The following is a 25,662-nucleotide window of genomic DNA, read 5'->3' as shown; positions in this document are numbered from 1 at the left end:
TGCTCGCGGGGATCCCCACGGGAGTCTCTCCACAGGGTGGCCTTGGCTGCAGGCTTGCCCCTCCCTCTCTCACGTGGCAGCCAGCATGAGTCCTGGGCTGACAGTGTCACTCCCCGGGCGGGAGCCTCCAACAGCTCCCTGCTGCCTCGGGATCAAGCAGTCTCCTCTGGCCGCTCTTCACGGTTTGGCCTCGGGGTCGCGCTGCACCAGCTCCCAGGTCCCGCTCCCGGGGTCTGGCTCGCCTTGCCTGGACTCCCGCTTGTCCTTGAAGGCCCAGGGAGGCAGCACCTCCTCCAGAAACCCTGGGGACTCCCCAGCCTGGGCCAGGCGGGTCCCTTCTCGGTCCCCACACTCCTGTTCACCTGGCTCATTGGCTCAGTGTGGCTGGTTTGCCGCTAAGCTGCTGGTCTCTGTGGCCCGGCCCCCAGCTGCAACAAGGAGACAAAGGATTACACTTACGGGCACGTCCTGGTACCCCCGCCGTGTTCCACAAACGTCACTGAACCATCTCTACGACCCTTGAGGTGGGGATCGTTATCATTCCATTTTATAGATGGGGAAACTGAGGCTTAGAAAGATTTAAATTGCTTGCCCAAGTCACCCGGCTGGTATGTGGAAGGGGTGAGATTTGAACCCACCCCACCCGGCTCCAAGGCCCTGCCCCTGTCCTCCCTCGACCCTGCTTGCCGAAAGTGAATTAATGAGTGAGTCAGTGGAACCAGGTGACCAAGCCAGTGGCCCTCCTCTCCTCCCGCCTCTGCTCTGAGGCTTGAGTAAACCTCCCGGGGCTCATCAGTCCCTCTGGGGTCTGCCCTGCAGCCTCACGCCCCTCCTTCCCCACCCCTGCAGTCAGATTCCCCTTGGCAATAACCTCCCTGGAGAATCTCCTTCCCTTCCCCCAAATGCCACCAGAAGGTCCAAATCACCAAAGCCTGTGGCCTTTTCTCAAGTCTCAATCCTCATCTCCCTTCCTTGACCTTTTGGTGGCATTCACAGTGGCGGCTCCCTCCTCCTGGCAGCAGCTTCTTCCCTTGGCCCCTCTGCTGCTGAGGAATCTGGCTGTCTCCTCCTCCTCTTGGCTGCTGCCATTTCTTCACTCATTCATTTAGCAAGTGTTTGCTGAGTGCCTCCCGTGCCAGGCCAGATGCTGTTCCGGGAGCCGGAGCAGACAGCATCCTGCTAGCCTGGAACTGTCCTTACAGAGTGAGGCAGACTGGACCTGAGCGAACCATGAATAATGCGTCTTCCCGTACTGATGCAGGCGGGGAAAATCCAACAGGAGGAAGGGCAGAAAGTGACCATGCGTGATGGTGTGATGGGATGGAGGTTACCTTAGATGAAGGGGGCAGTGATATCTGAGCTGGGAAGCAGCCAGCTGAGTGACCCAGGGGAAGAGGATTCTGGACAGTGAGCACAGCAAGTGCAAAGGGCCTGGGGCAGCTTCAGTGGAAGGGAACCATCCGTGTGGCTGGAGTGTTGGGGGTGAGGGGATGACAAAGGGTGGGCAGTGGCCTGACAGTCTGGTGGAACGTCAAAGACCACGGCAGGGAGTTGGGGTCTACCCCAGGTGTAATGGGAAGTCACAGGAGCTTGCAGCAGGAGAGAGACTCGACGGGATTCACATTTTAAAAACACACCTCTTTCTCATAACAGGGCCCGTCTTTCAGAATGACCTGGGGCGCTTGCTCCAAATGCAGATCCCAGCCTCTTCCCGAACCTGCAGCCTCCGTTTCCCTGGGGCCCAGCCCAGGAAGCTGCATTTTAACAGACACTTATAAACTTGAGAACCACCGCTTCAGTCAGGATTCTTTCCCTGGCTGTTCCCAAGGGGTTGATGGACACAATCCAGAGGCTCTAAGAACCTGGGTGGCAAAATGTGACATCTTTACTCTCGCTAGCTTCTCAGTTGTCACATGGAGCCCGTAGCCCCTACCTCAAATGCTGGTTGGAAGGGACCAGCCAGGCCCCCAGCATCAGGGAGGGGCTTTGGATCCCGGCCACTCTCCCAGAGCTGCCCCCTCCCTGCCCGCTCTGGCCCTGTCATCTGTAACCTGGAGATAACAAGGACACCCAAGCCACAGGGTAGTCGTGGAGCTGGAACGAGTTTCTGTTTGTGAGGACGTGGTATGGTGCTCGGCTCTGCTTGGGTGCTGTAGGATGTGGCTGTCATTTTGGGATTCCCAGAGGCCTGGAGTCAAATCGTGCTGCCATCTGCAACCTCATAGTGCCTGACACAGAGTCTGGGTTTGGGACATTTGTTTGGTGCAGTGACTGCTAGTTTTCAGGTGGGATTAGGAGAGGAGGGACTTCAGCACCCAGGATGGGGACAGCGAGGCAGAATACCACCAGGGTGCAGGGGACCCCGGGTTCAGCAAGGTGGGGGGTGCAGGGAAGCAAGGGGCAGGGGCTGGAGCCTGCCCGGTCCCGAGTGCCCGGGCCAATGTTGAACCCACGTCACACGTGGCACGGGTCTCCCCACCGCCCACTCCGTCTGGCTCTGTCAGGCTTGCGACAGCCGAGTATTCTTCCCTGTTCTTCTTTCCAAGCCTCAGCTGTTCCCCGGGGACAGCTGGCACGGATCGGGGGCCATCACGCGTGAACCTGGGTTGTGCCTCTGTACGCGTCTCACGTAATCCTCACAGCCACCCTCCAAGGCGGATGAGGAAACTGAGGCTCAGACCAGGGAGGAAGCTCACCCAGGGCCACAGGGCAAGCCAGTAGCAGAGCCGGGGCTTGTCTGTGGGTGGTCTGGTGCCCCAGGCCACCCCCCAACCACCGGGTAACACTGCCACCTCACGGCAAGTAAGCGTTTTCTTTCTTTCCTCCCCTCCACTCCGCAGTGAGCAGCCCCATATCATGTTCACAGGCATGTTTTTGAGGGTGGCAGCAGGTGGCAGCTGGAGTGGGAGCTAGCGGGTGTCCCATGCCAGGTTCCTCCTTGAGCCCTGCCCACCTCCGCCCTCCATGACTGCACACCGCCTGGCATTTCCTTCCCTCTCTCTGCTTGCTTACAGCTCTCATTATAAAGGCCCCTGCCCGCACTCTGGGATGGTTCTCTGGGCTGTAGCCCTCGGAGTCTTTGGTGGGAGACAATAGGGAGGAGTGGGGATTGCGGCAAACAGGAGCGCACCCACCCCACCTGAAGGGAGCAGCACCACTCGGCTCAGCCCGTCTTCATGTGGGAATATGGCCCTGGTCTGCTAGATTTTCCAAAGAATCTCGAGTTTCATGTGATTTTCCCACTTTTAAATATTGGCATGGTGTCTGATTCAAATTTTTAAAAATACCACTTGTACCAAGAGAGAAAGAGAGACAATAAGAGAGACAGAAAGGGAGGAGGAGACAGAGAGAAAGAAAGAGAGAGAGAAGGAGGAGGAGGAGGAGGTAGAGGTTGGGGGAGGGGATAAAACCAACAGAAAACAAAATGAAACAAAAACTCTCAAAAACCTGTCTTTGGGCCAGATTGGGACTTCTGACCTACCCTATCGTAGTTCCTTTGCCTACACTGCCACCCCCTTTTAGACATGGGAAAGGGAGGCCCAGAAAGATGAGAGGACTTTCCCCAGGCAGCCTGGCAGGGCAGGGGGGCCTTTGGGGCCAGAGCTCAACCTTGGACTTCTAAGTTCTTCTGAGTCACCAGGCCCCCAGCCTGTGTGGCCAGAGCTTATTTTCAAAATTCGCTTGTGGATCCTGAAGAGACAGAAAAATCACTGTAGTCTGATGCAGAAGGCCTAAGTCACCATGACACATCTCAGCTGCTCGGTGATTGTCCCCAGGTCCCAACAGAGCCATTTCTAAAGGGCACGTCTGCCAGAGACATCTCTGAATTGACAGGGACTGAGCCTTGTGGAACAGTAGGGGCAATAAGACATTGTCAAACTCCCTTCCTATGATAAACTAGTTTGTTCAGTTGTGAGTGTGGCAGAGAAAGGACATCAGCTGATGGTCACCGTTTACTGAGGACCTGCCACGTGCCAAGAACTAGTCTGAGGCTTTGCAGCCATTACCTCATCGAACTTGCCGGCAAAACCTGTAAGGTTGGTAGTGTTGACTCCACTTTATAGCTGAAGAGACTGAGGCTTAGAGAGGTCGGGTAAGGGCCAAGGTCAAAGCCAGACCTGTTTGACCCCAAGTCAGGCTCTTCCCACCACAACAAGGTATCTCTCATGGAGGTGATGGAGAAGCTTCCTTCTTTGCTGAGGTCTGTCTGGGGGCTGCAGGGCACTGGGGTGGTCAGGGGAGGCTTCTTGGAGGAGGTGATCTTGAACAAAGAAAGAGGGGTATCCGTTTCCTATTGCTGATGTGACAGATTACCACAAACTTAGTGGCTAAAAAAAACGTGGATTTATCTCGCAGTTCTGGAGGTCAGAATTCCTGAATGTGTCTTATGGGGCTAAAATCAAAGTGTCGTAGGACCATGTTCCTTCCGGGAGGCTCCAGGGGACAATGTGCTTCCTTGCGTTTTCTGGCTTCTGGAGGCCACCTGCATCCCTTGGCTCATGGCCCCACATCACTGCTACCCCTGCTTTCACCTCCTCTGACTCCGAGCCGCCTGCCTCCCTCTCACGAGGCCCCTGTGATCACGTGGGGCCTACCCAGATAATCCGGATACTGTCTCCATCTCAAGACTTTAATCACATCTGCAGAGTCCCTTCTGCCATGTGAAGTGACATGTTCACAGGTTCCAGGGATCAGGATGTGGATGTCTTTGGGGGTCGTTATCCAGCTGCCCCTAGAAAGGGACAGCAGTCCGAGGGGTGGGGCATGAGGGGATAGAATGATCCGCCGGCAGCTGCGCTTCCGTCTTGTCAAGGGCACTGAATGCTGCACGGTGACACTGGAACGTCCCCCTCCACAGCAGTGCCCCTCACCCTTGCGCTGCATCAGAGCCAGCCGGGGCTGTGGTTAGCGTGCAGCTCCAGGGTCAGTAGATCTGGGTGGGATGTGGGATTCTGCATTTTCTGCAAGCTCCCAGGTTGACGCTGGTGCTGCTGGTTTGTGGCCCTCACTCTGAGTCGTGAGGCTGCAGAAAAGACCGTTACACAGAAAACAGTCACCAACACCCCCCCTCCCCCACCGCCCGCCACCACCCAGGCCCTGTGTTTCCAAAGTAGCACGTGGATTGGTGTTGGAGTGCTGTTATGTTCCCAAGTGCTTCCTTGCCCAGCTTTTTTTGCACGTCCCACTAGAGCAGCCCCTGAAAGTCTCTCTGTGACCTTGAGTCAAAGTCTGAAAGGTTCCCTGACTCCTTAAAGGAAGATTCCAAGCGTTGTGTCCTTGGCCAACTCATTTGCCCTCTCTGGGCGTTTGTGGAAAGGACGTGGGGCTGTCTGGACAGGATGACTCTCGGGAATAGAGCTCAGATCAGTGCTCTTGGCTCAGATAAGTCAACCCAGGCATCTGAGCTGAATGTCCTTCCTTTTAATCTACCTCCAAAAATCGACACCCTTGTGTATGGGATGACGGTGTGGCGTTTGCTAGAACCCTGGTCCCCGAGAAAGCTGGATAACAGAGTTCGTGGGATATTCACTCCTCTCTGTAGATACCGAGGGACCATACAGGGTCCTAAAATGTTGCACTGCTGTGGAATGTCAGGGACAGACACGACTTAGATAGCGTCCTGCAGGAAGGCTGCAAATGCTGCTCACCAGAGCCAGGCGGGAGCCATGAAGGGTTGGAGGGGGCTGGGCAGGGTCCGTGCGCCCTGTCTGCAGGGGGCCGCTCAGCTCAGCCCCACAGTTGTTCTCACGTGAGGATGCGGGTCCAGTATTGCGGCATCCATCTATTTTGCAAATGAATCCAGAAATCTGGATTTTTATGTGAAGTCTCCTATTTTTAAATGTTGATAATGAATTCAGATATTTTTAAAAGACTGTGTGGGCCAAACAAGACATTTCTGTGGGCTGCATTCGGCCTGTTGGCAGCTTGTTGGAGAATCCACTCACTTTGCCAAGAGGGAAACTGAGGCTCGTGGCAGCGAAGGGACCTTCCAGAGGTCTGTGGTGGCAAGGTCTGAGCTCCAGGCTGCTGACACCTGGTGGAGCCACCCCGTGCTGATCTCGCTACATCCCCTTCCCCCAAATCCCAGCCCCTATACCTCCGATGGGGCCAGCCTGGGCGGCGGAAGAGTCCCTGCCTCCTACCCCAGCTCTGTCCCCGACTGGCTCTGTGACACGGGCACATCCTAGCTTCTCTCTGGGCCTGAGATTTCTCATCTGCAGAAGGAGGGATGGGGGCTCAGTGAACCCAAAGTCCCTCTGGCCTTTTCCTTCCAGCCCTGGAGCATCCCTGCCTCTCAGCTTCCAGTATTGACATTTTGCAAACGGCAGCTGTCACCGAGCCGTTCCCAGCCCCAGAGGTCCGGGCCCACATCATTTACATGATTTAACATGCTCAGTATCAGGAGGCCTGTCACCCATCTTGCAGCCAGCGGCCACTGCACTGTGCCTTATTGATTTGATGTATTAAACTGATGGATTTTTTGAGGGGAAAAAAATGTTTTCTCTTGAAATGCCATTGCATCTTGGGATTTCATATGACTTTGCAACAATTTCCCTCTGATCCTCGTAAAGGTTTTATTTGTCCGAGGGCCGATAGGCATTTGTTCCAGGCTTCCTGATCCTTCTACATCATATTAGGAAAAAACAACAACAGTAACATCTCACAGGGCACTTTTGATGGGCCAGGCACTGCCCTAAACACTCATTGGTGAATTCACTTAATCCTTACAGCAGTCTGTGAACTGGGTACTATATTTATGCCCAATTTATAGGTGAGAAAATTGAGGTTCATGGGGACACATCATTTGCCTGGTGTCTTAGCTCGTCATTGGCAGAAGTGGGAGTCACCTGGCTGGGCTGGCCCAGGTTCATGATCTTCACCCCTGGGCCTTACTGCCTTGTATAATTATTATAATGGCTAATAAGGATACTTATTAACAAGTAATAGTGATGCTTAACTTTCTCCAACACTTTCCAAGTGCCAGGCTTGTGTGATTTACACACATGGTCTCATTGAATGCTCACAACTAATCTGTTATGCCCCTTTTAGGAATGAGGACCCCCAGGGACAGAGAGGTCAGGCTGCCACTCAAGGTCACACAAGACACGGTTCCCACCCATGTTTTCCCGCTTGGCCAAGGAGCTGGCCCTGGAAACTCCCTCCACAAGGGAAGGATCCAGGGCGAGAGGGAAATCATTCTCGCAAACCCATCAATTCCATCAATGAAGGGTCAGAATGGGTGTCACGAAGCTGTTTTTGAAAAAGGCAAAAAATGCAGCTAACAGGATTAGCTGTCACCCCACAGTCCCAAACCTGATGAGAAATCATTTCATTTCTTCTGTCCCCCAGAGGTCACCTGTTCTCCGCTGCAAATCGAGCCATGAGCGAAAGTTTCAGAGGCTTGGGACAATCATCTCCACCACTGATGAGCCTTTCCCCAGTGTCACCAAGGCAAGGCCCGGCTGGCCTGCCTGGGGGCCGTCATTTCTGCCTGCCTTTCTCACACGCGTGTGCATCCGTAGCATCAGTAACGAAGTGAGCGTGCGCCGCAGGCCAGGCACTCTACAATGATTCCCAATTCTGTCATTATTCCCCTGCCACCCTCCATCTGCCAGACGCCAACACCTACCACCCTAGCATTGACTCAGTTTTTCCTTAAGACGACTCATTTTTCACATGTACATTTAAAATAGGACTTTAGATCACCAAATTTAAGCGGGTACCACATCACCTGGAGGGCCCCTTAAAACATAGAATGGGTCCCACTCTCAGAGTGTCTGATTCAGCAGGCCGGGGCTGGGGCTGGAGAATTTGCACCCCAAGTTCACAGGTGATGCTGATGCTGCTGGCGGGAACCATGCTGGGACCCACGGGCTTAGATCACTGCTTTAAGTGGAAACCAGGATTCTTGGCCATAAAAAAATGGGTGTGTCACTGAGGGTCCCTGCAGGACATAGATTCCCCAGATGGTTCAGCTGAAGACAGTTTAATGAAAGAACTCCTTATAGAGGCGTGGGAAGGGTTAAGAGAACCTGAGGCTCCCCCAAGGCTAGCGGCATTGGGGAGCTGTGGCTACCCTTGGGCTGGAAGGGGAAAAGGACAGGAACAGTGTTCTAGAGGACAAACGGGGAGCAGTAGCCCCAGGCAGGAGGACGAGGCCATGCACAGACGTTGCTCACACAGGGAAGGAGCAGGGAAGAAATACCCCGACCTCCCCCCGCACCCCTGCCCATCTCCAGTTGGTCCTCCCATTGGCTGAACCCAGTGGCAGGGCGGGGGGCCTGGGTGACAGTTCCAAGGGGCCAGACTCCTGGTCTGGGCGGGGGGAGGAGCACCCAAGGTCACTGTCAAAATGTTACTCGAGTTTGGCTGGGAACGCGGAAGATTCTGAGCCTGGGGCCTGGCCTTGTCTTTCTTTTGAAAAATTGACAAGTGTTAGCAAGGTGTTAAGGACATATTAGCGCCACACAGAGACTCTTTTGGTTGAGGCAGTAAGAATTTTAAAAATAATTAGAAACCGAATAGCTTTTTCCCTCTTTGGCTCGGACAGCTTACTGTTGTGACTCACCACCACCTTAAACCACCTCTCCCCTGGTGGGAAACACGATGTGTAGATCCCACCTCCTTCACGGGGCACAGGGGAGGGCTGCTGCTGGGGTGGGGGCAGGGTGGCCTTCATGCCCCAGTGTGTCCAGCCTGCCTCCGAGGTGGGCAGAGTGGGCTCCGGTGGTGAGGGCAAGCCCCCAGGCAGAGAGATGCAGGTGCCGGCTGGTGGGCACCCGCCATACCTGCTGTACCTTCACAGCCCTCTGCTCCTGCCCCCTCCTCTTAGGTATTGATGTCCCCTCGGGTCCCACCCTGTTCTCTTTTGCCCCACATGCTTTCATAAGCTTCCCCTCGGCTCCAAGTACCATCTATTTGCAATCGCAGCAAATGCTTAGTGAGTGCCTATGCCTTGCCAGCGTTCCCCGTCTATCCGAGCTACAGCTGCCTCCTGGACATCCCGGCTGGAGGTCTCGCAGCGAATGTAGACTCTGCAGTCATCGCCCTTGGTGTCTTCCCATGCTCAGCAAAGAATATCACTGTCTGCTTAGGTGTCCAGGCCGGGAACACGGTGCCACTCTTGCACGGACCCTCACTTGCCTCTGAGCACGAGTCGCGCCCGGCTTCCCCAGCCTGGCTTCCCTGAGTCCTCAAGACCGTCTTCTCCACCCTGTAGCCTCCTTCCGCATCACCCGCCTGGTGGCCGGCTGGGCTCAGGATCTCTGGGAACCAAAGGGCCGCTCCACCCCACTCAGTGGCCACCCTTTTTCTGGAACCCCGGCTCAGGGGTTGCTTGGGACGCTGGAGAAATCTCCAGCGACAGCCTTGGCCGGGGCCGAGCGCGGGAGAATTCGATCTCAAAGTGGCTACTCTTTCCCGATTGCAGCCTCCCTACTGTTAGACGAAAAACTTTAGACAAATTAAATTTAACAGAGTTTAATTGAGCAAAAGATAATTTGTTAATCAGGCAGCTCCCAGAACCAGAACCAGAGTTCAGTGTGACTGAGGCTGCCACGTGGCCAGATAACGTTTACGGACAGAAAAAAGAAAGTGACGGACAGAAAACAGAAGTCAGGTCCAGAAACAGCTGGATTGGTGACAGCTGGGCGTTTGCCCTACTCAAACATGGCTCGAACAGCTGGCCGCTTGTGATGGGCTGAAACCCTGTGATTGGTACAGGAGTAGACGACACATCCAGTTAGGTTACGGCTCACTATGTACAGAGAAACCTTTAGGCTGAACTTAAAATACGTACGGAGACAGCTTTCACTTAATTTAACACTACCCGTCATGGGTCCTGCAGCCAGAGAGGCCCGAATCTGAATCTAGACTGTGCACGACCTAGTTGCGTGGAGCAGTCCCTTAATCTCTAGGAACCTAAGTTTTCTCATCTGTGAAATGGGTGATGCATTGCTACCTTGCAGGGTTGTTAGGAAGATTTGGGGATATAATTCATGTGAACACTTGAGTCTGAGGTCAGATTCCCTCGAGGCAGACCCTGAGATGAGGACATAGCAACGTCATTTGCAAGGGAAATGCTCCCTGCAGAGGCTGGGGAGGGAATGGGGTCGCAGGACGGGGAAGAGAGAAGGGAAAGTGAGGGGATGATGTCAGGCCATTCTGACCCCGTGGGGGCTTTGCAGTATGGGACACCTCTCAGAGTTGTCCCAGCCAAAGCCACAGGACAGGACCCTGCTGGTCAGCCACTCGGTGACAGCAGTGCCGAAAGGGAAATATAAGTTCCCAGTCACTTTCCAAACAAACATGGACAAAATGGGCTCCCGTTGCCCATGGACAGTCTTCCAAAGACAGAAACTCTAAAACGAAAGCCAAGGAGATCGGGTGGGACACCAACATTGTCCCTTTTGACTTGGCCTGTAATAAAGACTTCATAACTTTTGGCCCTTATTTTGACTGGTGTTGCTACAACAGCAACAATTATTATTATTGTTATTGTTGTGAATTTCCATGGCTTGGCTGGGCTGAAACTTTCAGACAGATGCCCCCGAGCCCAGCAAGAAGACAAGGAAACAAACCTGGCGATCTAGCACAACCCCAGCCCGGCGTCCGAGCAGCAGTGCCAGTTTCTTCACGGTAAACTTATTTCCACAGCATCCAGCCCCCACGGCCCCCCATCTGCCATCACATCTGAAAGAGCAGAGCTGGCCCTGCTGTGAGGGGGGCTGGGAGGGGGAGGCCTGGCCCGGGGCCCATGTGGGCAGGGATGAGCTCACCCCCTGGGGCACGGGGGCCGTGCGAGGGTGGCCGCTGAGTCAGTGAGCTGCACTGTGATGAGGGTTCTGGAAACGCAGCGAGAGAAGCAGCAGCAGCTCTGAAGCGAAGGCTTGGAGTTGGGGACGCAACCTCCTGGGGGCAGCCACCCTCCTGGCAGGGCTCAGTGCTCTCTGAATTTCCTGCCTTCCACCCTGCTGCCGGGTGGGCCTTGGGCCAGCGAAGGGCCTCAGACGCTGTGCGTGTGCAGTGCCAGGGGGTGTTTTAACAACATCCGGGCTGCCAAGAGCACATTATTCTCTTATAGAAATCCAGGGAATTGCCCAGGAGATGCGATATTTTTGTAGCATTAAAAAAAAAAAAAAAGGAAGAAAGAGAAAAAGAAAAGTTCTCCAAAACTCTAGAAGCCCTGTTGTGCTTAGCAAGGCTAGTGGGTGTTTCAGAATTTGGGTTCTTCATCAGGGAGCAGATAGGGACTCAGCATAGGCTGTTTGTTTGTTTCATTTGATAAATAGTATTTATCAGATGTCCCCGGGACATTCCAGGTAGAAGGAACAACTTGTGCAAAGGCAGAGAGAGAGAGGTAGGAAAGGACGTGTTTGACAGCTTCGGAGAACAGAAAAGCTGAAGAGGAGGGCTCTTATTTGCAAGTGATGGAAATTCTACCTCGGACTGGCTTAGGCATAGACAAGTAATTAATTGGTTCACGAGATTGAAAGAAGAAAGGACTGGTAACTTCAGGCACAGCGGGATCTGGGCGGTTAAACAATGTCATCAGGACACAGTGTTCCTTTGTCCCGTGGCTCTGCCTGCCTCGGCATTGGCTTCACTCTCAGGAAGGCTTTTGCCACCTGGTGGTTTAGTAAATTCCGTCCTTCCATCCTTCCAGGCTCAAGCCTGGTAGAAAGAAAGGGCTTCTCTTTCCTAATAGTTCCCTGCAAAAGTCCCGTGGCTGACTCTCCTGGAATGGACTTGGGTCATAGGTCCAGCTCCGACTGGCCAGACCTGCTCCATAGTCCCTTCTCTAAAGTGTGGGCCTTGTTCATGCGGTCACAGTCCTCGTGGTCACAGTCCTCGAGGTCACAGTCCTCAGGTTCTCGTCTGGGCTTCTTTCTCCCTCCTGGTCTGCTTGTGTGGTTCTACACACGGATTCCTAGAGAAGGGCTTTGATTGGCCAGTTCTAAGTCAGATGATCAGAGTGGACCAATCATCTGTACCCAGGAGGGCGGGATCACACTAGAACATGGCAGCTCCCGGGAGAACCACGTGGTTGAAGTTGTTGGAGTAACAGTGGTTTCTAGAAAAAAGTGGGGTAGGGTACAGGGCAGACAAAAGTGCAGGTGTCCCTTGAGGGAAAGCCTAATGTGTGTGTATGATTTGGGATACTTAGAGCTGCAGGTGACAGACAACCTCGCACTGACTTAACAATAGGGCAATGTGTCTCACAGAGAAAGTCCAGAATAGGGTAGTTCTCAGGGCTGGTGAGTGGCCTGGCGATGTCATCTTTCCTTCACTCCACTTGCTCAGCAACAAGAGTATCAGCTCCATCCTAAACTGATGCCTCGTGGCCCTGAAATGGCTCCCAGTAGCAATCATCTAACAGGTGAGGAAGAGGAAGGGGAGCATCTCGTCCAGCCACAGGATAAAAGTTTTTCCCCAATAACAACCATCCAGAGAATGCCACGCTCTGACTGACTTAGGCTTGGGCTCCTGAGCCGGTCCCTGCTGACGGGATGGGACTTGCGTGGGGTGGAATGGACACAGGGAGAGTCTGCCGGGTGGGCCCCTTGTTTCACGGCCTTTCTGCCTCCTCTGTTGGACAGGGGTTCTGTGGCTGTCGGTGGTCTCCGAGGTGCTGTATATCCTCCTGCTGGTGGTCGGCTTCAGCCTCATGTGTCTCGAGCTCTTCCATTCCAGCAATGTCATCGACGGACTCAAGCTCAACGCCTTCGCGGCCGTCTTCACGGTGCTCTCAGGTAAGGCCGTGGGCCTCAGGCCAGCAGCCCAAGGGCACACCTAACTCAGGTGCTGAGAACAGAGGGGAGAACTGGAGCCCCCCTTGGGATGAGTCCAGGTTGAACCAGTGGGGAGACTTTGGGTGAATCACTTCTCTGAGCCTCGGTTTTAGCATTTGTAGAAATGTCTCCTCACTATTCACTCATTCGACTGTCGCATGCCGGGCACTGTGCCAAGCACCGGGGTTATAGTGATGAATAAAAGCAGCCAGTTCCAGCCCTCAAGGAGTGTAACACATGTGAGAGAGAGAGGCGGATTAACTTGAGATGTCTTTAGGAGATACACGCCATGTGGTCTCTGATGCACTGGATTTGTGGGGTGCGGGAGAGGGCAGTGGTTGCACAGAGTGGGCTGACGGTGGTGCCTTTCATGGGGACATTAATGAGGAGCCCGTTTGGGGTGGAGGACAGGCACGTCACTACTCTGCTTGAGCTCATTTGCCTTTGAGACAACCACAGGGAGATTCCAGGTAGGACGTTGAATGATCAAACGCATCCAGAAGTTCAAGGGCAAGTTGGGGGTGGGCAGAGACCACAGAGCCAAGGGTCTTGAGGATTTTAGGAAGAATGGGATGGCCAACAGCATCACATGATGCAGACAGGTGGGACTGAGGACTCTAAGATAAAGCTACGGGATCAGGTGACCAGGTGCCCAGAGTCATTTCAAGAGACTCAGGTCGTAAGGGGTTAAGCGGGGAGTGCGCCAGAAAGGAATAAAGGAAGCCCATAAACTAGAACTTCAGGAAGCCTGACACAGAAAGCAGTGGCTTGGACGTGTAAGACATTCGTTCCTAAAAAGCCAAATGTAAATTGAATTTCTACAAATCTAATCCTATTCTTCACGCATTGGAGGAACTCTCTACTTAATGAAACCAAAACGATGAGGCTTTGGGTAAGGAAAATAATCGCTCCCTAAATGTGCTATGTACGTATAACAGGGGGACCCCCTCAAAGAATAGAGAGTGTGGAGGAGATTATAGCACGCGCCACAGATCAAAACATGCTGACTTGTCATTCTCACAGTGTGGGAAATCTCACCATCATCGTAAAGAAGAAAAGTAGAACAGTCGTCATGACACACACAATGTCAAACTTGGCGCCCACTTACCCCATTCCTGGCTATGCAGGACTGACAGCCTGTTTATTATTATTTTTTTTTTCACCTTTTATTTGTTTACTCAACCGAAGTTCATTGAAGGCCTGCTGGGAACCAGGTGCTGTACTAGGCTTGGGAGAGCCAAGGGAAAAAGGCTCAGTCCTCACCCTCATGAAGTTTGTGACCTTGTGGAGAGGCATGTTGACCTCTATGGTGTGGGGCGAGCCCTGCAGGGGGGCACCCACATTTGCCCAGGGAGTGGAGATGGGAGAGGGGGAGCGTGGGGAGCTGAGACTTGGAAAACGAGTGAGAGTTTGCTTGGTGGACAACGTGGGGAGGGCATTCCAGTTGGAGGGCACAGCATGGGCAAAGGCTGGGGGAGGTGGTGTGTTCTGGGAACGTCACGTGGCTCAGAAGAGTGGGAAGGCAGAGAGTGGGGAGAGCGGGAGTGTGGAGAGACGAGGCTGGAGAGCTTGGTGGGTCTTGGTGCTTCACAGAGGTCTTTAGATTTTACCATGCAGGCAATAGGGAGTCACCGAGGGATCTGGAGCACAGGGGTGACATGGTCAGGTTTGCACTTTGGGATGATCTCTCTGGGTGGGGCACAGACGGCATGGAGCAAGAGTGCCGGTGAGGAGACCAGCCAGAGGGGATGCCGGAAATGACGAGGCCCCAGGAGAGTATTGGTGGGGATGGGGACAGGAGGTAAAAATAGCAAGCCTTGGGGGCTGGTTAGGGGGGTGGGGGAACTAGGTGGTTGAAGAAAAAAGAGAGTCAAGGTCAAGGGTTCCTAGCTCAGAGTCCACAGAATTCAGGAGGTCCGTGAGCCTGGATGGGGGACAATAACGTCTTCATTTCTCTGACTCAAAACTGTCATGTAGCATTTCCTTAAACAAATCGCGGTAGTGGGGGCAAGACCTGTGACATACTCACTGATAGTTACCCATCCTTTTCGTGTCACACGAACGTTTTTGCAGGGGTCTCGGAATGCTCTCTTCTAACAGTGTGCTTCTTAGAGCTTCTACTGAATGTCGTTTGATATATTAATGAAACAGCACATAAATTCCTAGACAACAGTGTGTTTGAATAGTTTGCTAATTGTATTTCGTGTCATCAGTTTCCTCTGTAATCCTACATATTTTACTTTACGCAGCTGGAAACATGCGTCCAGATGGCCAGAGAGCCCCAGATCAGGGTGACGCCTTGGCTGTCCTTTGGCGTGGGATGGGATGAACTGTGGTCCCACCAGATGGGGAAGGCAGGAAAAGAGCCGGAGAGGAGATGACCTGTCTGTTTCGGACAGACTGGGCGTAACCATGCCGTGGGGCATCAGGGCTTCTGTCCTTTGTCAGTGGCTTCAGCTCCCCTCCTTTTCTTTCCTTCCACCAAGCATCAGAGAGTCCCCTCTACTGTCCCAGGCATGCAGCCCTTCCTCTCCACCAGCCTGCTCCAGTTACACAACGAAAGTCGGTTGCCGGCCCAAGGCAGCCACCTCTAATTCTGCAGGCAGGCTCCTTTTGGGGCGGGAGGTGGGGGGCTCTTTCCTCTACCTCCAAGGTCTTATCAAAGTTTATATCCCTCCAAAAACCCCAGCTTTCCTCCCAGTGGAATCCCACCACTAAAGCAAATAAGATTGTCTCCGTAATTCCAGCAGATAAACAATCCAGGGATCAGGGAGGTTAATTAACTTGCCCAAGAGCACACAGCTGGTCAATTATGTAGCTGGGATTAAAGCCCCTCCGGTTAGCTTCAAAGCCCAGTACTTTTTTCACAGTGTCACACTGCGGGAGTGACCAGTTGGGAGGAAGAAGACTTTTTAAGTTCTCAGAAAACAGTAACCGAGAAGTATGTAGCAGCTAGATGATGGAATAAGACCAAAGTAGCAAGTGGTGGAGAGAAAGGATTTTGTATTCACGCCCAGGAGGAGGTAAACAGGAGAGAGACAGGATCCGGGGAGATAAACTTGAAGGCTGCCGTGGAAAGAGCCCTGCCTGGCCAGGAAGAAATGGGAGGCTGGTTGTTAGGGAGCCCCTCGAGAAACGGGCAAGGGTGGCGAGGGGCTTGGCGGAGGCGGCGTGGCTCTGGTTTGCTCCTGTGGGCGGGGCAGTGCTGCAGCGTCTAGGAAGGAGTTGGCAGGCAGCGGTGGGCACAGACCAGCAACCACGTCCGCCTGGGGAGAGGCTGGTTTCTGACGTCTGCTGGACCAGCTCAGCCCCAGGGCAGTGCCATCTGGCGTAGAGGAGAAAGCAGAGTTTGGGGCAGGCCCTACTCAAACAGTGACGGTCAGTCGGCCCTCCCTACCCGAGAGTTCCACAGCCATGAATTCAACCAAAAATAATACAAATTTTAAAACAATCCAGAATAACACCTGTTTACCTAGCATTTACATTGTGTTAGGCATTTTAAGTAATCTAGAGATGATTTAAAGTATAGGCGAGGATGTGCATGGGTTATATACAAATGCTGCACCACTTCGTATAAAGCAGTGGTCCCCGACCTTTTTGGCACCAGGGATTGGTTTTATGGAAAACAGTTATTCCACGGACAGAGGGTGGGGATGATTTCGGGATGATTCAAGTGCACTGCAGTTATTGTGCAGTCAAACCTCTCTGCTAATGATAATCTGTATTTGCAGCTGCTCCCCAGCGCTAGCATCACCACCTCAGCTCCACCTCAGATCATCAGGCATTAGATTCTCATAAGGAGCCACAACCTAGATCCCTCACGTGTGCAGTTTACAGTAGGGTTTGCTCCTATGAGAATCTAATACCACTGCTGATCTGACAGGAGGCAGAGCTCAGGCGGTGACGTGAGCCATGGGGAGCGGCTGTAAACACAGATGAAGCCTCGCTGGCTCACCTGACGCTCACCTCCTGCTGCAGCCTGGTTCCTAACAGGCCACGGACCGTACCAGTTCATGGCCTGGGGGTGGGGGACTGCAGATATTGAAGACTTGAGCATCCATAGATTTTGATATCCATGGAAGGTCCTGGAACCAGTACCCTATAGATACAGAGGGACCACTGTATTAAAATTAATTATTATAATTAACTGATTATGACTTACCGTAATAGCCAATGTGGACTGAAATGTGACAAAGCCTCTCTCTTTTGATCCACTTTGAATCCGGCTCCTCTGAGTCCTCTCTCTGACCAGGCCCGACCTTGGGCTCCATCCTTGGCTCACTTAGTCCAGTTTTAGCAAGAACCCTGCTGATGAGTTTATTGAAAATTCCACACCCTTGCTATGTGACCAGATTCCTCCTCCCTCACCCTCGATTATGTTATCACACCTTAGCCTTCCTTCAGCAGAACCCTGTCAAGTCGGTTTAGCCATAATCCCCCTTACCCCTCGTGTGTCCTCCTAGTAATTTTCCATCCACGGATGCCCACCCTGCTCCTTGGCTATAAAGCCCTACATGTCCTTGTGTTCGGAGTTGAGCCCGATCTCTCTCCCCTACTGCAAAACCCCCATTTCAGTGGTCCCTCTTGAATTAGGTCTTCCTGTCTTTAGCTAAAGTGTCCGAATAATTTTTTCTTTAATAGATGCTACCATGCACTGGCCCCAGGGTAAGCCTGCCACATGTGTTACTATCTTTACTCCTCCTAGTGTCCCTGTGAGGGAGGGACTAACATTATGTCCATTCTATGGATGAGAAAACCGACTTGCCTGTAGTCACTTAGCTAGTACGTTGTTGAACTCTAGAGTTTGCCATGTTGAAGTGCTCTGAGCAGGGCTTAGCACCTGGGACTTCAGGTTATTTTGTTATTTTATTTTATTTTTTTAGAGACAGGGTCTTGCTCTGTTGCTGAGGCTGGAGTGCAATATTGTGATCATAGCTCACTGCAGCCTCCAACTCCTGGGCTCAAACAATCCTCCTGCCTCAGCCTCCTGAGTAGCTTGGGACTACTGGTGCATCACCATGCCTGGCTAATTTTCTTTTGAAATTTTTTTTGTAGAGATAGGGTCTTACTATGTTGCCCATGCTGGTATAAAATTCCTGGCCTCAAATCATGCTCCTGCCCTGGCCTCCCAAAGTGCTGGGATTGCAGGCATGAGCCACCGTTATGATTATTCCCACTGGCCCACAGCTGCCCGCTCCAGCAGGTGCAGGGCTCTGAGCTCAGGGTACCTCTAGGGACCCACGAAATGTTTAACTTTGACTTCTTTTAAAATCAGGAGAAAATAATGAATATAATAATAATGAAGATATAAGAATGAATCTGGACTGAATTGCGTTAGTCTTTATACCATTACAGTCATAAAAGGTAATTTTTAATGTATGTTTTACGGAGGAACAGGCCCAAGAAAGTCATAACGGGTCCTGAACTGGGCCGCGGCTTTTCTCAGACTCTCGGGACTGAGCAAGACTAATTCCAGACCAGGCGCCTGTGTCCCCCAGTCCCTGTCTTGTGACTGCAGCTGAGAGGTGCAGGAGGAGACAGGGCCCCATCACCTGCTCATCCCCAGGTGAGAGGGTCCCAGATCCCGGAAGGGCTGTGAGAGCAGGCTGGCAGATTTCTGTTCTTCTCCAGCTCCTCCGAAACACGAGGCTGATCTACTTAGGAAAAAAAAAAAAAAAGTCATTTAGAAAATTCCTGCATGGTCCAGCTAATTGTGGGCTTTTAGTAAAAATGTACCAGCACCAAGAAAAACCCGTCCATGTCTGGAAATGATCTGCTTCGTGGAGAAGTCAGCAACAGTGACGGGTTTGGGAACCTGGAGGCCCTGGGGCCCAAGGGACAAAGCACACAGACCCAGCTGCACTGCCAACGCCCACATGCTCGAGAACTAGGTTGTGAGCAGGCGGAGTGCTACTCCCCTGGGTCATCACCAGCCCCGGGACCCAGGAAGCATGTGGCCACCCGGAAAAGCACGTTTGCAGAGCCGCTTGCCTGGCCACCTGGCCTGCGCTGCCTTTTGGGAGCGAACGTGAGCCTGTGGCTCATCAGGTTTGCCTTTCCATCGGCTGCCAGGAAGCCCAGGTCTGAGTTCTGTGTTCTGCCCCGGTTCCTTCCCCCAAGCAAGGCTCCTGCCCGTTCCACCCCTCCCTTCATCCTTTGCCTTTTTCCTGGAGCCCGTTCTTGTTGCAGTGATTTGTGGTTTCACTGAGTTTATGCTTCTTACAATCAACTGCCACAAATTATTTTAGGACCCTAATTTCACTAGCCACCTCTGCCACCGTAGTCTGTGCTGAAAGAATCCTCCACCATACCCCGCTCTGTTCAGTCCCCCCGCCCTGGCAGACTGAGTCTCTTGCCCAGAACTTAGAGGGTAAGTATTTTTGTGTCTAAAAATGCAGAGGGTCTAAATCAGAGAAATGAGTATTTACGTATTATTAAGGATTCTTTTGGTTGCAAGTGATGAGAATCCAATTAGCTGAAAGAATAAAAGGGGGCTGTGCTGGAAATCTATCGACTGAGTAATTGAAAGGTACAGTGGTAGGTTTCAGGCATAGCTGTCTCCAGGAGACTGTATAATCAGGGATCTATCCGTATCTCTCAACTCTGCCTTCTTCCGTGTCAGCATCATTCTCAGTCTGGCTCTGTCCACGTGGAGAGAAGGATGGTCATAGGCAGCTTCAGGCTCACGTAAGATTCCAGAGGTAGCGAGAGCTCCTTTCCAATAGCTCCTGCCTGGAGTTTTCTCCAAGAAGGGCTGTGATTGGACCAACTAGGTTCATAACTTCTTTCTGAACCAGTCATCATGCCAGAGATGAACTACTCTGATTGAGGCCAGGCATGCCCATGGTGTGGGCTTAGTCACAGACCAGGCAGGATTATTACGCAACGATGGACAAGTGGTTGCCCAAACAAACTGGCTGACTACAAGTCCACATGTGTTGTCAAATTGGGAGATTATCAGAGGGTCAGTGGTGGGGTTGAAGGACTCAGAGGCCCAGAAATGGCTGAGTTCTTAATCTGAGTTCCTGCAAAGCAGATCTGAAGACGAAGATAGGGGTGCGAGTAGTTTATCTGGGAAGTGATCCAGGAAGTGTGGGAGGGCGGAGAAGGAGACCTGGAAGGGAGGAATGCCAACAGAGGGAGTCTTGATGAGGAGGTGACAACTGTGGCCCACTGGGCTCAGTCCCACTTGTAGAACACACCTCTGACCTGCTCACTCAAGGGCTGAGCAAGCAGTGTTGTGTATTTCCCAGCTCTCATCTGCTGTTAGTTTAGGGTTGCTCCTGAGGCATTAATTCCCCACAGTCTCCAGCCTTCCCAACCTAAGAAAGCAAGTGTTTAAGGACAGAAACCACCAACATGCATGGGATCTTCCCAGCCCAAACTGCAGGTGACCCCTGGCAAGGGCCAAGGGGGTGTGGGTGGGGGTCTGAGACGTCTGCTGCAGAGTCCAGTCAAGACAGAGGGCGTGTCCTGACACCAGCTGGTGTCTGTAATGCGACTGCCCAGAGGCAGCATCTGACTCCACAGGTTTAAGTGCATGGTCCCCAGCAAGACTGTCCCCACTTCAGATGCCAGCCGTAAGTTCAGGGGGTCCCCAGGCCACCCTCACTTCTGGCCAACTGGCTACAAATTCAGGATCCCCATCCTCAGGCTTGATAATTCACCAGAACAACACACAGAAATGGCTATACTTAGGATTATAGTTTTATTATAAGACTGTAATCAGTCCAGGAAGGTCCAATCACAGAGCCCCTGTGCCCTCTCCTCGTGGAATCAGGGAACGTCACCCTCTGTCGCCAGGAAGCTCCCCTGTGCCTCAGTGTCCAGAGTTTGTATTGAGGTTTTATGGCAGAGGCATGATTGACTGGATCCCTGGCCATGCCGGTGACCTCAGTCTCCAGCCGCCCTTCCATCCTGGAGCTCAGCCTGGCCAGAAGCCTCTGCTCTTTAATCCTATGGCTGGTCCTTCTGGTGCCCACCACCCCCATCCAGAGTCATCTCATCTCACTGCCATAAATTCCGATGGGATCCAGCTCATGAATAACAAAGACACTCCTATTATTCAGGAAATTCCAAGGATTTAGAATGTCCCTCCCAGGAATCAGAGACAAGGGCCAGTTAAATTCTTTATTGTACAACAGGGGGTCTGGCTGGGCAGACAGGAGCAGTATCTGCAGCTGAGTATCTGCAGCTGAGCTGTCACCTGCTCCCAGCTGTGTTTTGTTTGGGCAGACTGGAGCCATTGATAACGTTTGAAGGAGGGAGGGGCCTGGACAGTCTTCCCTGATCTGGGGCAAATGCCTTTAGTATTTGCAGGAGAGCTGGGTCCACTTGGCCTGGGCCCTGGTGGGGAGTCCCTGTGAATTTTGGAGGCTGCAGCTTTGCCCCTCTGCCCATGAGATGGTGGCCGACGCTGAGACTCTTCAAACTCAGTCCTCTAAAACCCATGTGGCCAGTGCTATTCTCATCTTCTGGACCTAGGTGTGCAAGCAATGCTACAGCTCTTTCGTTTCTGGAGAGGTCCTTAATTTTAACTCTAAGCTCCCACCCCCCTGGGCCAGTAGAAGATTTATCTTCAGAATTTTGGGGGGTTTCTAACTCCTGGCTTTGCCCAGGCCTGTGCCACAATTTTATGGTCTTATGCAATGTTAGGCTAAGAGGGGAAGTGGTTTGGTTTTTCTCATTATCATCTTCATCAAGCAGGTCACAGTCCCCGATCTGAAACCCTTCAGGCCAAAAGCGTTCCAGAATTCAGAACTTTGCAGATTTTAGAAGGTAGCATAATACATAGACCATCTATGACATAACACCCAGCAGGGGCCAGGGAAGAACCCTGTAATCAAACACACTCACATTTCTGCAGCCAAACACATGAATATGCACAGTGGGGGGATAAACAAAGACAGTAGATAACAGCCTCACATCCACTCAGTCACACTTATGTCCTAAAGGAGTTCAGGCCAAATGGTCCTTGGTCTTGTGGTCAAATGAGTTATGAAAAAGCTTTTGCATTTTAGAACTGCTGGGAATTTGAAACTGCAAACAAGGAGTCATGGAGTCAATAGCTCACATTTGTTGAGCACCTACTGTGTGCAAGGCACATTTCTTGTGACCTATGATGGCAGGTGCTCTTGTCTGCATTTTGTAGTTGAGAGAAGCGAGGCCCAGAGCTGGTCAGTGGCAATGCTGGCTTTAAAGCTCATGTGTTTTGCTACTAGACTGGTCCATGTAGGTTACCACTAAGCATCTACGGCCCTGTCCACACGGTCGCTTCTGGTCCTCAGGACTCTTTGCTGCTAGGGCCAGACGTGAGATGGAAGAATGGGGCTGGGACCTTCAGTACCTGTGGTCTCATCACTCCAGATTGGGGGGTCTCATGTCTAATGCCCACAGGGATCACAAAGGTGACATAAATTTATGCAGCTGCCTAGATATAACACAAGAGAGAATGTGGGGCTGTGTCAAACCTGGGAGCCCACGCCCCATCAGCGGCCCATTGCTGCCAGAGAGAAATGTGCGTGGCATTCAAGGAAAGCCAAAGTCTGGGGTTTTGTGGGAAAAAAAATCTGATTTTTACTTCAAAATGTTTTTAAATAACTTTATTGAGCTATAATTTACATATCATGTTTAAAGTATATATTAATAATTCAGTGATTTTTAGTAACCATTGCCATAACCTAATAATCTCAAAACATTAATACATCATCCCCAAAATGAACCCCATACCCACTAGCAGTCCCTCCTTTTCCACCAACCGCTCTAGGCTTAAGCAAGCACTGATCTATTTTCTATTCCGTAGATGTATGTGCCTATCCTAGACATTTTATATAAATGGGATTATATGATATATGGTCTTGTATAAATGGCTTCTTTCGCCTAATATAATATTTTCAAGGTTCATGCACATTGTAGCTTATATCAGTATTTCATTCCTTTTCATGGCTGAATAATATTCCATTGTGTGGCTGTAGCACATTTTCTTTATGCATTCATCAGCTGACAGACACCTGGGTTGTTTCTACCCTTTCCCTTTTATGAATAGTGCTACTATGAACATTCACGTACAAGTGTTTGTGTGGACGTATGTTTTCATTTCTTTTGGGTCAGAACCTAGGAGAGGAATTACTGGATTACATGGTCACTCTATGTTTAACTTTTAATTCAAAATGTTTTAAATCCCTGTACCAGCCAACAAAACATCACCCCAGATCCTCAGCTCTCCCCTCTGCCTCAGCCAAGGAAAACCCAGTGTCTTTTTGTCCTGAGAGTTAGAAGACAACTACTCTTTCCCTCCCCGCCACAGAGATCCGGGCATAATCTCTGGGGCAGGAAGTCCAGAACCTGCTACTTGCTGAATGAAAGGAAAGAAAAGTGGGAAAATGTAGGGGGAAAGGCAGAAAACATAAATTAGCACCTCAGAATATTACCCAGGTGTAGCCCTTTACACCATGATCCATTTGTGTGCTAACGACAGCCTTAAAGTCGATATTCATCGAATGTACAGCTCTCTGTGTGGTAACAAACTTCCAGCCCCTTTAGAGAGGTAAAAATATGTAGAAGTCTTTCCTAAGCCCAAATTTGACCATTTTAAGGATTTATCAGAAAGTCTGTTTCTGTCATTTCTAGTTGGTATTTATCAAATGTTCCATTTGTAGAATAAAATCCAAACTCCTTACCATGACAACAAAATGTGGCCCTTGCCTTTTCCCTTGACTTCGCCTCCTACCACCCAGGCTCCCTCATTGCTGTTCCTCACACCCTCAGAGCTTGTCCCTGCCCAGCTAAGCCCTCCACCTCTCCCCCACTGTCTCCCTGTCACATCCCCGGGTGCTCAGGCCTTGCTCTCCCACCACCTTCCGTTCTCTCCTGCTTTGTGTTTCTTATGCACACTCACCGCTTTCCCCACAGTGCCTAGAACATGGCAGGCACTCAATAAATGTTTGTTGAATGGCTAAAAGAACTTATATATTCATTCGTTTATTTTCTGAGCTCCTGATTCCCCAGACCAGGCTCTCTCGACCTTGGCACTGCTGATGTCTTGGGCCAGCGCCTTCCCTGGTGTCCTGTGCACTGCAGGCTGCTCAGCGGCAGCCCTGGCCTTGATCCCATAGATGCCCGTAGCCATCCCTCCCAAGTCATGACAACTCTGAGTTTTCAGCAGGGAATGTTCGGGAAGGTGGCTCCCCTCGAGTGGCCGGATGCAGAGTCAGGATGGGGAAGTGGAAAGTGGGGTCAGATCGTGGCTGGCCTCCGGTGCCAGGCTAGGACATGGGGGCCTCACCCGGGGTGGGAGTGTAACGGGGAACCACTGAGGGCTTTGAGCGAAGGAGTGACAAAGTCAGGGTGAGTGTTAGAAAGACTGTTCTTTCTGGCACAGATTAGGGATCCCAGCTGGGAGGTGACTGCAGGTGTCTGGCCACGAGGAGATAGTGGCAGAGGGAACCGAGGAATGTGGATGGAATGGAGAGAAGTAGAATTGGCAGGACTCGATGATCCATGAACTGGAGGGCAGGGGTGGGTGTCACTGAGGACATGGATGCCCAGGTTGTGGCTGTGATGGGGAAATGGGGGAGATGTCCTCTGAGGTCAAGAACACTGGAGGGGGGGGACAGCAGGTGCATTCTGGGTATGAGAGGCTGCAGGTGGGCCCCCCCGTGGGAAATGCATTATCATCACGTCTGGGTCTCTGCAGGGCTGGGAGGGAGGGGCAGGGAGGAGAGGAGAGGGGAAGGCCCCAGTGAGGAAGGAGATGGAGCATGAGATGGGAGGCAGAGGAGGATGAACAGAGCCACTGGGGCAGAGGGACAGGGACAGAGAGACAGATGGAGACAGAGAGAGAGAGAGAGGGAGAGAAGGAAGGGCAGGAAGGGGAAGCAAGGGAGAAAACAGCAGCAAAGAAGCCAGCATTTACTGAGCACCTACTGTGTACCAGCCTGATACCAAAGTTAATCGTAGGAGGGAGGGTCACTGATGCTTCTCAAAACCCCCTCCCCACTCCTAGGACCTTGAGGACCCTGCTTTTTATGTCCCCTGTGCCTCTGTGGCCTACACTCGCCTGTGGCCTTATTCTCATCTGTCCGGGGCAGGTCTAGGGCAGAAGGGGAACTGGGACCATCTTCTGTCAGGAGACCCCCAGCTCTGGCAGGACCGGGAGGCCCCGAGTCCCGCCTCTGGCTGCCGCACTGCCCCTGCCTTCCTCCTCCTCCCCTCCGGCCTCCTGGTGATAGTGTGCTGGGCCTTCCCTGCCCAGCTCCAAGCTCACCTCCTCTTGGAGGGCTTCCCTATGCCCGGGAACACTGACCTCTTCTCTCCTTCAGGCCCCTTCAACTCTCAGGGGTTGAAGCTCAGATGCCTTCAGCAGCTGGAGGGAACGTGGGTGAGGGAGTGAGCTGGGGATATTGCAGGAGCCACAGCAAAGGGCAGTGGACGGACAGTGGATGGCCACCATGGGGCTGTGGGGTTGGCAGCCGCAGGCCCTAAGTGGGCCAGCTCCGGCCAAGGGTCGCCAGAGAGAAAATGTGGATCTAGTGTTGCCAGGAGTTTCTGATTTTTACAGGAGAAGCCAAAACCCCCATCTTTTCATGGAAATCCTCCAGATTTTTAAATGTTGGCCCTAAAACTCCTCACTTTTTTTTTTACAGCTTTTGCCAACATCTGCAGGTTGGATTTGGCCCATGGGCTGCCAATTTTAGATGGTGGCTGTATCTATTTCTATTTTAGCATTTGTAATAATTGATTCTACGTCACTGTTTATGTCATTCTCCTCGTTAGCCCTCGGGGAATGGCCGTGCTGTATTTACGGCTGTATCCCCAGTGGTGTCCTAGTGCTTTGCATATAGAGGATGCATAATAAATGTTAGTTGAATGA

The 25,662-nt window shown here is 52.1% G+C and overlaps 1 protein-coding gene across 1 annotated transcript in view; it reads left to right on the top strand.

Annotated features, from left to right (window-relative positions):
- The window catches only part of GSG1L (GSG1 like), a 182,518-nt gene that overhangs the window by 108,388 nt on the left and 48,468 nt on the right, over window positions 1-25,662 (top strand). Inside the window, exon 3 of the mRNA XM_045542854.1 lies at window positions 12,600-12,752. Coding sequence (XP_045398810.1) covers window positions 12,600-12,752 — 153 coding nt within the window. The remainder of the gene's footprint in view (window positions 1-12,599; window positions 12,753-25,662) is intronic.

Source organism: Lemur catta, chromosome 2, assembly GCF_020740605.2.
Source record: "Lemur catta isolate mLemCat1 chromosome 2, mLemCat1.pri, whole genome shotgun sequence".
NCBI lineage: Eukaryota > Metazoa > Chordata > Mammalia > Primates > Lemuridae > Lemur > Lemur catta.
The sequence above is the reverse complement of the archived record's forward strand: the minus strand, read 5'-3'. Positions and strand labels throughout refer to the sequence as shown.